Below are 13,255 nucleotides of genomic sequence, written 5' to 3'. Positions count from 1 at the left end.
TTTACCCCTTCCTAACAGGAATAAAGCCCGAGTATAGAGCTTATGTAATATAAATACATGTGATAGTGTGTGTGAAGGAACATATAATCGTCAACCCCATAAATAAAGTAAGAGACAAAAAAGGAAAAATGTTAGTAAACAATAATTACAATTTAAAACCATTATATCAAAGGATATGATATATTTAAAATTTTATGGCCTGATTTTCTATAGCATCCCTAGTGGAATTGACAAACTGTCATAACATATAGATCTGTAAATCTATAGCTAAACTTAATAAATGGAGTTACTACTAATCTTTTTTACTAGGTATGATTGGTTACTTAACGAATCTACCATTTTAACGAGCTCCTAATCTTGACTAAGGGTCCTTAAAAAAATAAGTTCAAGTTTATAAACCAGAATAAAGTGTAGGAGTTCGGTTACATATGAGAAAAGTTATAGCACTCCTACATGCCCATCCAAATGATAGTACCATTTAATTTTAAATTTATCATAAGATCTTGATTTTAATGGTTTTAAAATTTAAGGTTCAAATATTGAAAATAATTCTTAGGACTTTCCATTGATCTGATAGAACTCTTAAAAATATTTTTTCACCTTAAAAGTATTCAACAATCTATTTGTTTTCTTGAAGAGGCTTCGTCGTAACAAAAAGTTTAATTATTTTATTTTGTTTTTTGGTTTTTGTTGAAAAAATATCTAATTATTCCACAAATTGAGCAAAATTAGAAATATCTTTTTTTTCTGAATTTTTAAAATTTTCACCATTTGGGGCTATTTAGAAAATTTTTTCTTCTTTTTTTTAGAAAGAAAATAATATGACAACTATTTTTATTGAAATTTTATTTAAATTCTTCCACCATTTGGGACAAATTTAAAAAAATTTTCTCACTTAGAGATTTCTTAGGAATTTACCATTTGAAATTTCTAAGATTTTCTTTCTTGGATAATTATCAAATATTTTCAACCAAAAATTTTATTTGAAAAAAAATACAATTACTTTTATTGAAATTTCATCTAAATTATTTTACCATTTTAGAGAAATTTAGAGAAATTTCTCAGCTAGTGATTTCTTAAAAATTTACTATTTGAAATTTCTAAGAATCTCATCATTGGGTAATTAGTATTTTTTCAAAATTTTATTAATATTTTTATCTTTTATCTTTTTAGTTTTTTCTCTTTTTTTTTGTTTCAAAATAAAATATTAGTTATTGTTATTGAAATTTTATCTAAATCATTCCACCATTTGAGACAAATTTAGAAAAAATTTCTCATTTACGAATTTTATAAAAATTTACCATTTGAAATTTTTAAAAATTCTATCATTAGACAATTAATATTTATTCTAAAAAAATTAATTTTTTTTATACTTTTTTCCTTAAAATTTAATCATACAAAATAATAAATAAAAAAACCTATAAATATAACTAAATAAATAAATAAAATACCAAAAAATAAATCGGCTCGACTAAAGATAGAAAAGGTAGCTTCGAGGATGCAGCTTGGCAACTTGGCTCACGATTCGATTCCGCTGGAGTTAAAAGCTGGAGGTAGGTCAAACACGAGTCAAAAATTGGTCAATGCTATGGGTCGGGTTACTCGAATGAAAATGCATGGATCCTAAGTCCTTTTAAACGCCAAAACAGCGTCATTTTGGGGGTGATATAAAAGCCTAAGTCTGGTCTTTTTCTTCAGATTCTCCTCTCTCCTCTCTCCCATTTCTTTCTCTTTTTCTTTTTTTTTTTCTCTCTTTCTACAAATCGAAGAACTTCGATTGAATCTTCACTGAATTTTGAAAAAAATCATTAAAATTTGGGTTGGTTCGTCGGATGTTAACTGAAAATTTTAACCTTCATCAGAATCTTCAACTAGATTTTGGAAAGCTTACAGAAAAATTCAATTGACGTTAAAAAATTCACCCAAAAACTTAACATGTGCCAAAAAATTCACCAAAATTTAAAAAATTTTGCTAAAATTTGGGAATTTTCCAAAATTTTCCAAAAATCTTCAATTTTTTTTTTTATTTTTGCTTGATCATTTTGCTTTCTGTTGTATATTTTTTACCTTTTTTGAGTGTGATCTACCTGATCTTTATATTTTGTATTCTCTATTTCTGTATTCCTCTCTCTGTTACTATGTGTTTCTTTGTCTCTGATCTCTTGTTGCTGATTTGTGTTTGTTGCTGTTCATTTTTGTTGGATTCAGCTCTATATTTATAAGGGTAATCACAAGAGTTTCTGATTAGCCATAACTTCCTTCAACAAGATTTTTGCATTATCCCATAAAAATTAAATTCATCCATAATTTTGCCATTACTCATTCACGATAGCCTCATTATTTTTTATTTCTTTTATTCTTATTATTATCCTATTATTAACACCTAATCTAATAATAAAAAAAAACTAAAGATAAATCAAATAAAAAATAAAAGAAATTAAAGATAAATAAAAACCAAATAACTGAATAATCAGAAGATAAAAACCAAAAATAAATAAATTAAATAATAAAATATAAAATACAATGATTAATTGGACTAAATATATTAAATCTTATTGAGCCAGACCCAATTAAATTAAACCTATACCAAATAAGGTACCTACAAACATAATAATTAATTCAAGAAAATGATATTTTTATAATATGATATAAGGTATTATAATAAATAATTATAAAAATATTTTTATAATTATGATACGAAAATATAATAATCGAATATCACGTATTAAATTCTTACCAAACTAGGAAATGAGTAATTTAATATTTTTTTAGGGGATTATAGATTACTAACTGGGCCAAGCATAGAGCTCTCCTATCTTTACGAGAACTAAGCTCAAACTCATATTGGATCCATTATTGTTATTATTTCAAAGGTATATAATTCGGGCTAGTCGGATTCGGGTAATTAAAGAAACACCACATCAAATCTCTCCGAGTCGAGAAAAGGAAAAAAATATTTTTTAAAAAATGCAGAAGAGAGAGCAGGGTAAATCTGGTGTCGCGGGTGGTGGCACCGCTGCACCACCGCCCAAGAGAGGCCGTCCATTTGGCAGCACGGCAGGAAGCGCAGCCTCCGCTTCCGCAGCTGATTCAGTGGCTCCCTCAATTCTCCTCGGCCCTTCCCTCCAAATCCACACATCCTTCGCAGGTAATAGATCCTAAACCCAGAATTAAAACAAAAGGTACAATTTGTAAACATAAGAAAAGCATTCCATTGATTTATGAGTATTTCTGATTTACAGTTATTTTGTTAATATATATATATATATATTATAAAATTGTTTGTTAAGTTTGTTAATGGTGTTGTAATTAGAGCAAAACAATAAAAGGATAGTTCTAGCACTTCAAAGTGGGTTGAAGAGTGAGTTGACTTGGGCTTTGAACACTCTCACATTGCTCTCTTTCAAAGAGAAAGATGATATGCGTAAAGACGCCTGCTTAGCCAAAATCCCCGGCTTGCTCGATGCTCTTCTCCAAATTGTATGTTTTCTCTATGTCTCGATAAACTTTTATTTTATTATAAATTGGTGAGAATTCTTTGGAATATCCATGTGCTTTAAGATTGAATGATGGCGGTGGTAGCTTTTTTTTTTATTATTATTTATAATGCGGAGCAGATAGATGATTGGCGTGATATAGCCCTTCCTAAGGAACTTAGAAAGGGACATAGAGCTAGAACATTGGGTGCGAGTTCTGTTGTAACTGGATTTGGACATGAATATCAGGCGTTGGGAACGAATACCTTGCTGCCACAGTCAGGGTAGGCTGGAAAATCCTTTTATGCTCTCTTGTTAGTTTGAATTACTGGAAAATGAATATGTTTGTTTTTCTGGAATGGCAGATTAGGATCAGGTTCTTCTGCTGTAGAACTGTCAGGGCAGAAGAATTCAAGTAAATTGCGTCCATCAGAGTGGTGGTTTGATGAAGATGGCCTATTTAATCTAGATGATGAGGGTCGAGCAGAAAAACAGCAGTGTGCTGTTGCTGCTTCTAATATTATTCGCAACTTTTCTTTCATGCCAGAGAATGAAATTGCTATGGCTCAACATCGGCATTGCTTGGAAACTGTGTTTCAGTGCATAGAAGATCACAACGTAGGTGAGATAACCCTTCTCTTTTCTCTTTCATCATGTACATTTTAGTTTATGTATATATATGTCTGTATCCTTCAAAAATTATAAACTTTTAGATTCTAGGACAAGATTGAAGAATTTTATATTTATAACTTGGTTGGCTCATTGCTCAGACGGGGAATGATTGCGTGTTGAAGGTACCATCAGATGCGACAGTCTTAAACTAGTTTGGCTGTGATATACTGATTGTTAACAGAAGGAAAATTATTGCATTTCTTGAATGGTCTTGAAATGTTTTCTGTTGAGTTTATTATGTGTAGACCAATGGTGAATCATCAGGAGCAGTGGAATGGGAACTTCGTGGGCTATATTTACTGCTATAGAAAATATTTGCATTTTTTTTCTTCTTATTTCCCTTTTCCCCTTCTACAAAATAGTCTCTCTTTTTTCATGTAGGTTAATGGTATTTTTCTTCTAATACGTATTGTAAAAATTTCGCTAGATCTTTCAAAGTTTCAATTTATGCTTCCTCTAAAATTTCTTTTCTTGGCAGAGGATGAGGAACTCGTCACAAATGCCATTGAGACAATTGTAAATCTGGCTCCCTTGCTTGATCTTCGAATTTTTAGCTCACCAAAACCATCCTACATTAAAATAAAGTGAGAACCCTGATCTGCTTTCTTGCTTTAGTGCATGCTTTTCTAGTTTCTAACTTCTGGTTGACGATTACATGAACTGTTTTACCAAACAGCGAAAAACGTGCAGTTCAAGCTATCATGGGGATGCTAGGATCTCCAGTCAAAGCCTGGCACTGTGCAGCTGCTGAATTTCTTGGGCGCATGATTATAAATCCTGATAATGAACCTCTTCTCCTTCCCTTTATTCCACAGGTGAATATCATTCTGCTGACAATATTTTCTTGTGCAAGTAAATGTGTTATCATGTTAAAAATTGTAGTAAGAACTTCATTTTGAATTGCAGATGTACAAGCGTCTGGTAGATCTTTTGAGTTTGCAGGCATCTGATGCACAAGCTGCTGCCATTGGTGCACTCTATAACCTTGTGGATGTAAATATGGACTGCAGATTGAAGCTTGCTAGTGAGAGATGGTATCTTTTTTTTAGTAAATATAGATGATAGGATAATGATGATGACAGTGATGATAATTAATAGTCCAGTTATTAACTTTACTATTAAGATTTGCTGCCAAAATGACTTAATTATTTATATACAATTCACTAAATTTAGGGCCATTGATCGTATACTGAAAGTGATCAAGACACCACATCCAGTGCCAGAAGTCTGCCGAAAAGCTGCAATGATAATAGAGCACCTTGCATCTGATCCTCAGAACAGGACGTCGCTGCTAGCTTACGAAAATGCATTTGCGGAGATACTCTTTTCAGACGGTAGACATTCTGATACATTTGCAAGGATTTTGTTTGAACTGACCTCTAAACCAAGCAACAAAATTGCAGCAGCTCGGGGAATTTGGGGCCTGTAATTGAGACCCTGCTCTTTTTGTAGTTTTACACTAACGAAGTCGACTGTTATATTGCGACATTGGCCCCTAAGCTGACTACTGAGTATAGATTTTAAGTTTTGAACTAATCATTATTTATGTAGTGCGTGTAATTTTGTATTGTTCCTGTATTCGACTGATGTTTTGAAGTTTGAACCCTCACGAAGCTACGCTATAAAGCTATCTCCTAGTATTTGTATACATCAACCCATTACGACAACCGATCATAAGCTGTTGTTTGTCTCCTCATGCATGACATATAGGGCAAGACGGCTAAACTATGCTACTCATCCCTGTATTTGGTCAATGGTCAACGGACACATCATTGATTTTAATTGAGGAATTTTAAAGGAATTTTAATACCATTTATAATTGGACCAAAATTTCAAATCGCAAAAAATATAAATACTTTTGAAGACTTGTTTTAGCTATCGAAGTTGTAAGAAACCTATCGATAGAAGTTGATACAAGTGGTTAAAGTTTAAGGTTTGGATATAAAGCAATCAGATTCGAATCCTTACGGTATAAATAAAAAAAATTCATAAATTTTCTTTTATGAGTTGACAATAACCTCTTTTGCTCTTAAATTTTTTCCGACCAAAACACGAAGAGAACCAATGGCCCTTGAAATGGGGTATATCTTAGGAATCCCACTACGTTGAAATCTCCAAAATTTTTAATTTGAGCCTCGCCTTTTCTCAATCGTTGTGCTGAATTTTCTTCTAGCACCAAATGTTCAATCTTTAATAACTACCTACTAATGCTATATTTTCTCTAGCAAAATCGTTTGCCATACAGTTTCATCTTACTTGAAATCTCTAGTCTCGTTTGTATTGGGCTCTATTAATTTAATTATGGACTTTTTCCTCCACTAAATCATCCTACTAACCCGAAGGCATTCGACTGTTATTGGACAGAAAAAAAAAAAAAAGACATTGGACTGTCAACATAATCCATTAAACTTAATTTGATTAATTAATTTCGATCCCATTATCATTGATTGTTTGAATTAGATTGAACTTAATCCAAACTTTTATTACTAAATATCTTAGTCCAATCTCATGGGTTATTTTGGTCTCAACAAAATCTTAAATTTATTAAATATTTGGTTGCTTCATAAAGTTAGCCTTTATAGATTAATTAATTATCATTATAAACAAAATAAACGTGGGTTTTAGATTCTTCCACTTATCCAAATGGATCCGATTCGTTCCAACATCCGAATGGTTGCCCGGCCCAATCTCTTGGGTTCCCTAACGACTATGGGCTTGACAAACTTCAAGTATCCAATATTGGAGAAAATTAGTGAGCCTTATTCAATCAAACGGCCCATGTATATTTTTCTTTTTTGCCTTAGTGACATTTTTTTTCTTTTTTTTAAAATTTTTTTTATTATGATTGTACTTCAAATTCAAAATCTTCAATTTTGAAGTCAAATTCAATTACTAAACCAAATTAAATTTTAAATCTTAACTTTATGAAACAAAATTAACAATTACTAAACCAAGCTTATGTCATTGATTTTTTTTATGAAATTACATATATAAGTAATATTTACATTAATCATGCATATGATTAGATGTCATTATTTTGAGAGGATAAGAAAATTATTTGTTAGCATAAAGTATCTTTTTCATACCATTTTTTAATAAATTTTTTACATTAACACACGTAACTTTCCTATAAAAAAATCAAAATTTTTTTTTCAAATATCAAAACTTAATTCAATTGATTTATATTATTATCTTTAAAAAATAACATTTAATAAATTTGAAGTTTAAATCCTAATACTTATAACCTCTTCGTATATAAATTTTAGTTGTAAGCTACAATTTTCTTTGCTTTAAAACAAAATAAAAAAATCGAAATAAGATCTTCAAGTAGAAAAGTCAAGTTGTTGAAAACTTATATACTAGTTTTCTTAATATCATACCTTTTAAGGCATTTTTGAGCTTTAGAAGGGGATAAAATGCTTATGTGGTTTCCTAGTTTATGAGATTGTTAATGAAGAAAACTCAAAGATAAATATTAAGAAAAAGATTATATACATTCATTTAATACACACATTTCATATTTACATTATTATATGAGATTGAGTGTTGAGCTGTTAAGAAATAATATAACAAGAAAATGAGTATAGCTAAAATGAAGATATTTAAACAGATGCTTGGTAAGATTAAAAAATATAAAATAAGAAAATAAAAAGATTCGAGGAAAATTAAAAGCAATTTAAATTGAAGAAAAGATGAGAGAGGATTTTTTGAGATAATTTGGACACATGTAACATAGGCCGATGTATATATTAATTAGGAGAAATGAGTTTATAGATTTGAGAGAGAGCAAAGCTTTTAGAAGTAGACTACCAAAGTTATAAATGTAAATAATAAAAAATAATATAAGAATTAACGATATAGTTGAAGATGTTATTTTTTTTATAAAAATATCATTCTTTTTTTTTTTTTTTTTTTAATTTTCATGCAACCAACAGTTTGTTGTAGTTATTGTTGTATTCAATACATTAGCATAAAATATAGATTTTCAAAATTCTATTATAACCTATAAAAATTTTAGTATTTTTTACTTAAGTCCCTAAAATAAAAAATAACTATATATGTGAGTGCATCATTGGAGTGCACGAAGGAATGTTCAAATATTAATGATGAATTTTGTTTCAAAATATTTTGAAAAGACTACTACTTTTTAACATACAAATGAAGGATTAAGAAAAAGAATACTTAAATTATGGTTTCTTTATAGCAATAATTACCTTTAAAAATAGATTAATTCAAAATGAATCGTGCCAGATGCACTAACATATTGCATTTAAATGATAGCTTTGCATATTTATTTTTTATTTAAGAAACTTAAATGAAAAGTATTAAAATTTTTATATGCATTAAAAAATTTTTAAAACTTATATTTGATGTGAATAATGTATGTATTAAAATGGAAAAAACTTGCATGAAATTCTTGAGGTAAAGTTTATAAAATTCTTTTTTAAAATTGATTTAATGAAAAATTTAATAAAAAATATAAATCGATAGATTGATAAAATTCAATGTGAAGATTAATAATATATAAAATTTATTAAAAATGTTGTTTATAATTTAAATTTTATCGATACTTATTCAATGGTAAAAATTTTATCAACATTTTTACTAAAATATCTATTTAAAAAATATATAATTTTTTTTTAAAAATTTTACACACTGATCTATGTAATGAAATATTTTAATTTATTAATTTTGATTTTCGAATTTAGTTTTTATGTAATCATTTTTAATAAAAACCTTCACAAATTTCACCAAAAAATTTTATCTAAATCTTTCATAGGGTTGAGAAGGAGTAATTAATTAATGAATTCCATGATTAGATCATGATAATACATAATTAATGTTTGTTAATGATGTCACGTAAAATTTTTGTGATTCTCAAGAACGAGCCAAATCATTTTTCAAATGGAAATGCAAGTTTTAAGGATTTTATTTCTTTGACTCCTAGAAACAATAAAAAAGAAAAACGAAAGTAGAAAGATCAAAGTCAGGTTTGGGTAAACCAAAATTTTCATTGTTGGTTCGTTTAATCAAGGCCAATCAGATTGAAGTCCCAATCAAACATGCTTGCTTGGGTGCAAAATTTCTCTAACCCAAATTGTTAGATTAACAACTATGCATGGATTCCTTGCATGACACCCCATGATCCTCAACTTGTTTCAGAATGCATTTTCTTTGTTCATTAAAGCTACACTCTAGCTCGATTGGTTTGTTTGGAAAAAAAAAACATAGTTATTAAAAGTTGACATTGACACCGTCAAAAGATTATTCATGAAATTATAAATTTAATGTAATTGATTTATATAAGCTTATGGGTATTTTTCAGAAATTTTTTTCTTATATTAAACTGAAGCCTCAAGTTTATAGTAATTCCAACACAATATACCAAATAAATAGGTAGGCAACAAATTTGTTCAACAAATAAGGGAATAAGTAACATTTCTTTGTGTAAGATTTACATTCATTAATCAATTATTTTTATAATACTAAAAAGGAAAATGTGAAAAAGTGATGGAAGATGTGTTTTTTTTTTGCTTCTAACTTGGAATTAACCTTCAAATTAACACATTAACCATGTATGAAATAAATCATAATAGTAAATAGTAATTAATGTTCTCTCCTTAATGATAGTTATGGTATTTAGGAAGAACCAACTGTTGCAACCCTAGGCACATGAACAGGATAGTCGTCAATTTCATCAATCCAAGGACTCTTCTCCTTGGCAGGATTGATGTTCTTCAATGCCTTCCAAACCGCACTGTTGCACTTGAATCCTGAGCCGAAAGCAATCTGCCATGTTCTATCACCTTTTCTGATTCTTCCTTTTGCCTCAGAGTAAGCTAATTCATACCACAAAGAACTGCTTGAAGTGTTTCCAAACCTGTAAAGAGTCATCCTCGATGGCTCCATGTGCCAATCCGTGAGATCAAGGTTTTTCTCAAGCTCATCTAGCACAGCTCTTCCTCCTGCATGAATGCAAAAATGCTCGAAAGCCAACTTGAAATCTGGAATGTATGGTTTGATCTTCATTTTGAAGACTTTCCTCGCAACCAAAGTGACAAAAAACAGGAGTTGCTCGGACATTGGAAGAACTAATGGCCCGAGAGTGGTGATATTGGTTTTGAGAGCTTCTCCAGCGACAGCCATAAGGTCTTTCGAGAGGGAAACGCCAATTCTTTTGGTGTCATCCTCGCGTTGGAAGACACACTTATAGCATTTATCGTCAGCCCCTTTGTGGGTTCGTACGGTGTGAATAAGTTGATACTTGGAGCGGCGGCGATCGGAGGACCGGTTGGAGAGAAGGATTGCAGCACCACCCATACGGAAGAGGCAATTTGAGACGAGCATTGATCGGTCGTTGCCAAAGTACCAGTTGAGAGTAATGTTCTCCATACTTACCACCAAGGCATAAGAGTTCGGTTGCACCTGTTAATTGGAACAAACTATTTCAGTCATTGCATCTATAGCAAATCTACCTATTACTTTTCTAATATTTACAATCAGAAAAATCGAATATTTTATTAACAGATTATTCGATTTTTCATTTTATTCAAGCTATTTATTTCTTTAGATTTGCATTAATTATTCTTTTTAGTTCTAACGTTATTTTTTGATGGGTTCCATAACATGTAACTCAATGGTAACAGTGGAAATTAACCAGCTAAGGTTACCCTTCCACATTTCCAATTGGGTGGTCTGGAACCTCTAAGCTACAGCTGGGAATTTAATAGTAGCGTGCACCTTTTCTTCTTAAATTGATTATGAGACCTGTCTTTTCCTCGAGTCAGTTGGCCTAATAAGATCACCTGCAGCCATCCTGTAATGTGGCTCACCTAATATAAGACCAATTACCATCTCGAGCACATGTGCTCTGCAGGCTAGTGGAACATATAAAATTTTCTTGCCCTATGTTCCAATTCCTCTAGAGTGGACCATTTTAAATGAGATTGGCTCATTTATAACCAAAAAATGCATTATTTAAATTAAAAACCCAACACTTTATCTACAGGAAAAACATGTGATTTAAGGAGGTGAAAAAATACCTGTAGCAGCTGTTTAGCAAGGTCTATAGAAATAAGCCCAGCACTGCATCCCATTCCGCCTAGATTGTAGCTCAAAATGTTCCCTCTAAGCTTGTATCTGTTCATAACCATGGCGGAAAGAGATGGTGTAGGATTGAACAAGCTGCAATTCACAATAAGGATTCCAATATCCTTAGCCTTGACACCAGTTTTCGCCAAGAGCTCATCAATGGCTCCAAACATTACTATCTCAGCCTCCTTCCTGGCCTCCGCCATGCACGGATTCGGTGGGACACGCAGCACCGCCTCAGGCAAGTAGGTCTTCTGCCCCAAACCAGACCTCTCAAGGATTTTCTTTTGAAAGGATAAGTTCTCATCAGTGAAGCTGCCAGTGAGACCAGATCTCTCCATGAAGATCTCCCTGGTGCAGGTTCGATCAGCTTCAGGCTTATAACAGGAAAAATCCACCAAGTAGACTTTCCTGGGGCGGCTCGTGAAGTAAAGTGTGGCCAAGAAAACTAAGAGACCTGAGCAAAGTGTAACTGAGATAAGATTGAACTTGAGTTGGTCCCATAATTGAACAAAATCAAGGAAAGTAAGCGTTGAAAGATGAGCCGAAGCAATGCATAGGAGAGGCACTAGCATTAAATACATGGCGTTGGAGATCAAGTAATGGTAGCCAAGCTTCACATATTTTAGCCTTACTGAAAGCAGAAAGTTTGGGAGATTGTTTGATCTTCCTTCTTCTGATGAAGCTGTTTGGACCTGTACAGGCTCAGCATTCAAGCTTTGCCTACTCTCTTGCGCCATTCCTTTTGCTCTAAACCAAACACAATTTGGATTCTAAAGCAAAACCCTGATCAGAAAAGTTGCTGAAATTCAAGAAATGAAAACTTCGGTGTAAAGAACTGAACAAAAATCGGTAGCTTTTTGGTTTTCGAATTCGCTAAGAAAATGAAGGAAAGATTGGGAAAAGAGTAAATAAGTTGCAATTGTGGGAAGAAGTTGGAGCAATTTAAAGGGCCTAGAGAGATTGGAGGATGCAACCACCCCAACGAACTTTTAATTGTGAACGCGCCATCGCATTGATTTCGCCAACCGGGAAATTTTTTCTCCAATTTTTATTTTATTTTATATATACTTTTTGTGTTAATTTATATTAGTGAGATTTATATTTTGCCCTCTTATAATGAACGAATTTCAGCTTTGCCACTCTTGTTATGGTGTGAAATTGTGAATGCATGCGAGAGAAAGAGGGTTGACGATTTTAAATTAATTCAGTTGATTTATATAATTAATTTTTAAAAATAAATTTAAATTTTAATATTTATAATTTTTTTTATCTCAATCTTTTGATCTCTATATATAAAAAAAATAAAAGATTGACATGTCAAATGAATATTAATATATTATTTGCATGATACCATTTGTTGGTGAACAACTTAGCTTACCCAAATTAAAAGACAATGTTAGTAAAAGAAAATCAAATTAACTCATAATCTAAAATTAATCAAAGAAATAAGATAAATTTATCTTATTCTGTTGTCTAATTAAGATAACTGTAATGGTAAAATTAACTTGCAATGCATGACTTTTTTTATGTAATCAAAATAAAAATTATAGGGATGAAGTATGATTTTAAGGAAAGTTAGAGGGTAAATTCATGTATTATCTCAAAATTTTTTTCTTAAAAGAAAAATTAATTATGGATTGGAATTGGGGGCTTATTTGAAACCCTAACTTATTGATATTAAAATCAATAATTTAGGGCCGCCAACTAAGTGGCAAGTATATTAACAAAAATAAGATTTTTAGCGATAAAAATTTCATAAAATAACCATTTAAGTACATCGAATGTGAAAAATAATAAAAATATTAAAGGATTAAGAGTAATCAGACTTTTAGCGATGAAAATTTTATGAAATAATCATTCAGATGCCAATGCCCAAAATATTAAAGGATAGATTTAATTATTGATGTTGGAATTTCAATTTTCTTGGGCTAATTGATAACATTGTTTAACTGCTAGCCTCCTTCCCTTAATTATTTGCTAGTATTTTTGAAATCCAAGCAGACACAGCTAAT

General features: G+C 31.0%; 2 protein-coding genes across 2 annotated transcripts; one reads left to right on the top strand and one right to left on the bottom strand.

Annotated features, from left to right (window-relative positions):
* Window positions 1–2,905: 2,905 nt before the first annotated feature.
* On the top strand, window positions 2,906–5,815 carry LOC111291691 (armadillo repeat-containing protein LFR). The gene is made up of 8 exons (XM_022883586.2): window positions 2,906–3,148; window positions 3,314–3,480; window positions 3,618–3,760; window positions 3,842–4,098; window positions 4,627–4,732; window positions 4,825–4,963; window positions 5,055–5,182; window positions 5,322–5,815. Exons 1-8 carry the CDS (start codon window positions 2,968–2,970, stop codon window positions 5,575–5,577), a joined length of 1,377 nt encoding a protein of 458 aa, XP_022739321.2. The 5' UTR covers window positions 2,906–2,967; the 3' UTR covers window positions 5,578–5,815.
* A 3,742-nt stretch (window positions 5,816–9,557) lies between these two features.
* LOC111291687 (3-ketoacyl-CoA synthase 11-like) lies at window positions 9,558–12,160 on the bottom strand. The gene is made up of 2 exons (XM_022883572.2): window positions 11,192–12,160; window positions 9,558–10,574 (listed from the first exon to the last, which is right to left on the bottom strand). The coding sequence occupies exons 1-2, from the start codon at window positions 11,978–11,980 to the stop codon at window positions 9,789–9,791; spliced, it is 1,575 nt and encodes a 524-aa protein (XP_022739307.2). The 5' UTR covers window positions 11,981–12,160; the 3' UTR covers window positions 9,558–9,788.
* Window positions 12,161–13,255: the final 1,095 nt, after the last annotated feature.

The sequence above is a fragment of the Durio zibethinus genome, chromosome 16 (genome assembly GCF_047325235.1).
Source record: "Durio zibethinus cultivar Kanyao isolate XHJ-2024 chromosome 16, ASM4732523v1, whole genome shotgun sequence".
Taxonomy (NCBI): domain Eukaryota; kingdom Viridiplantae; phylum Streptophyta; class Magnoliopsida; order Malvales; family Malvaceae; genus Durio; species Durio zibethinus.
This window is presented reverse-complemented; position numbering and strand designations above follow the sequence as displayed.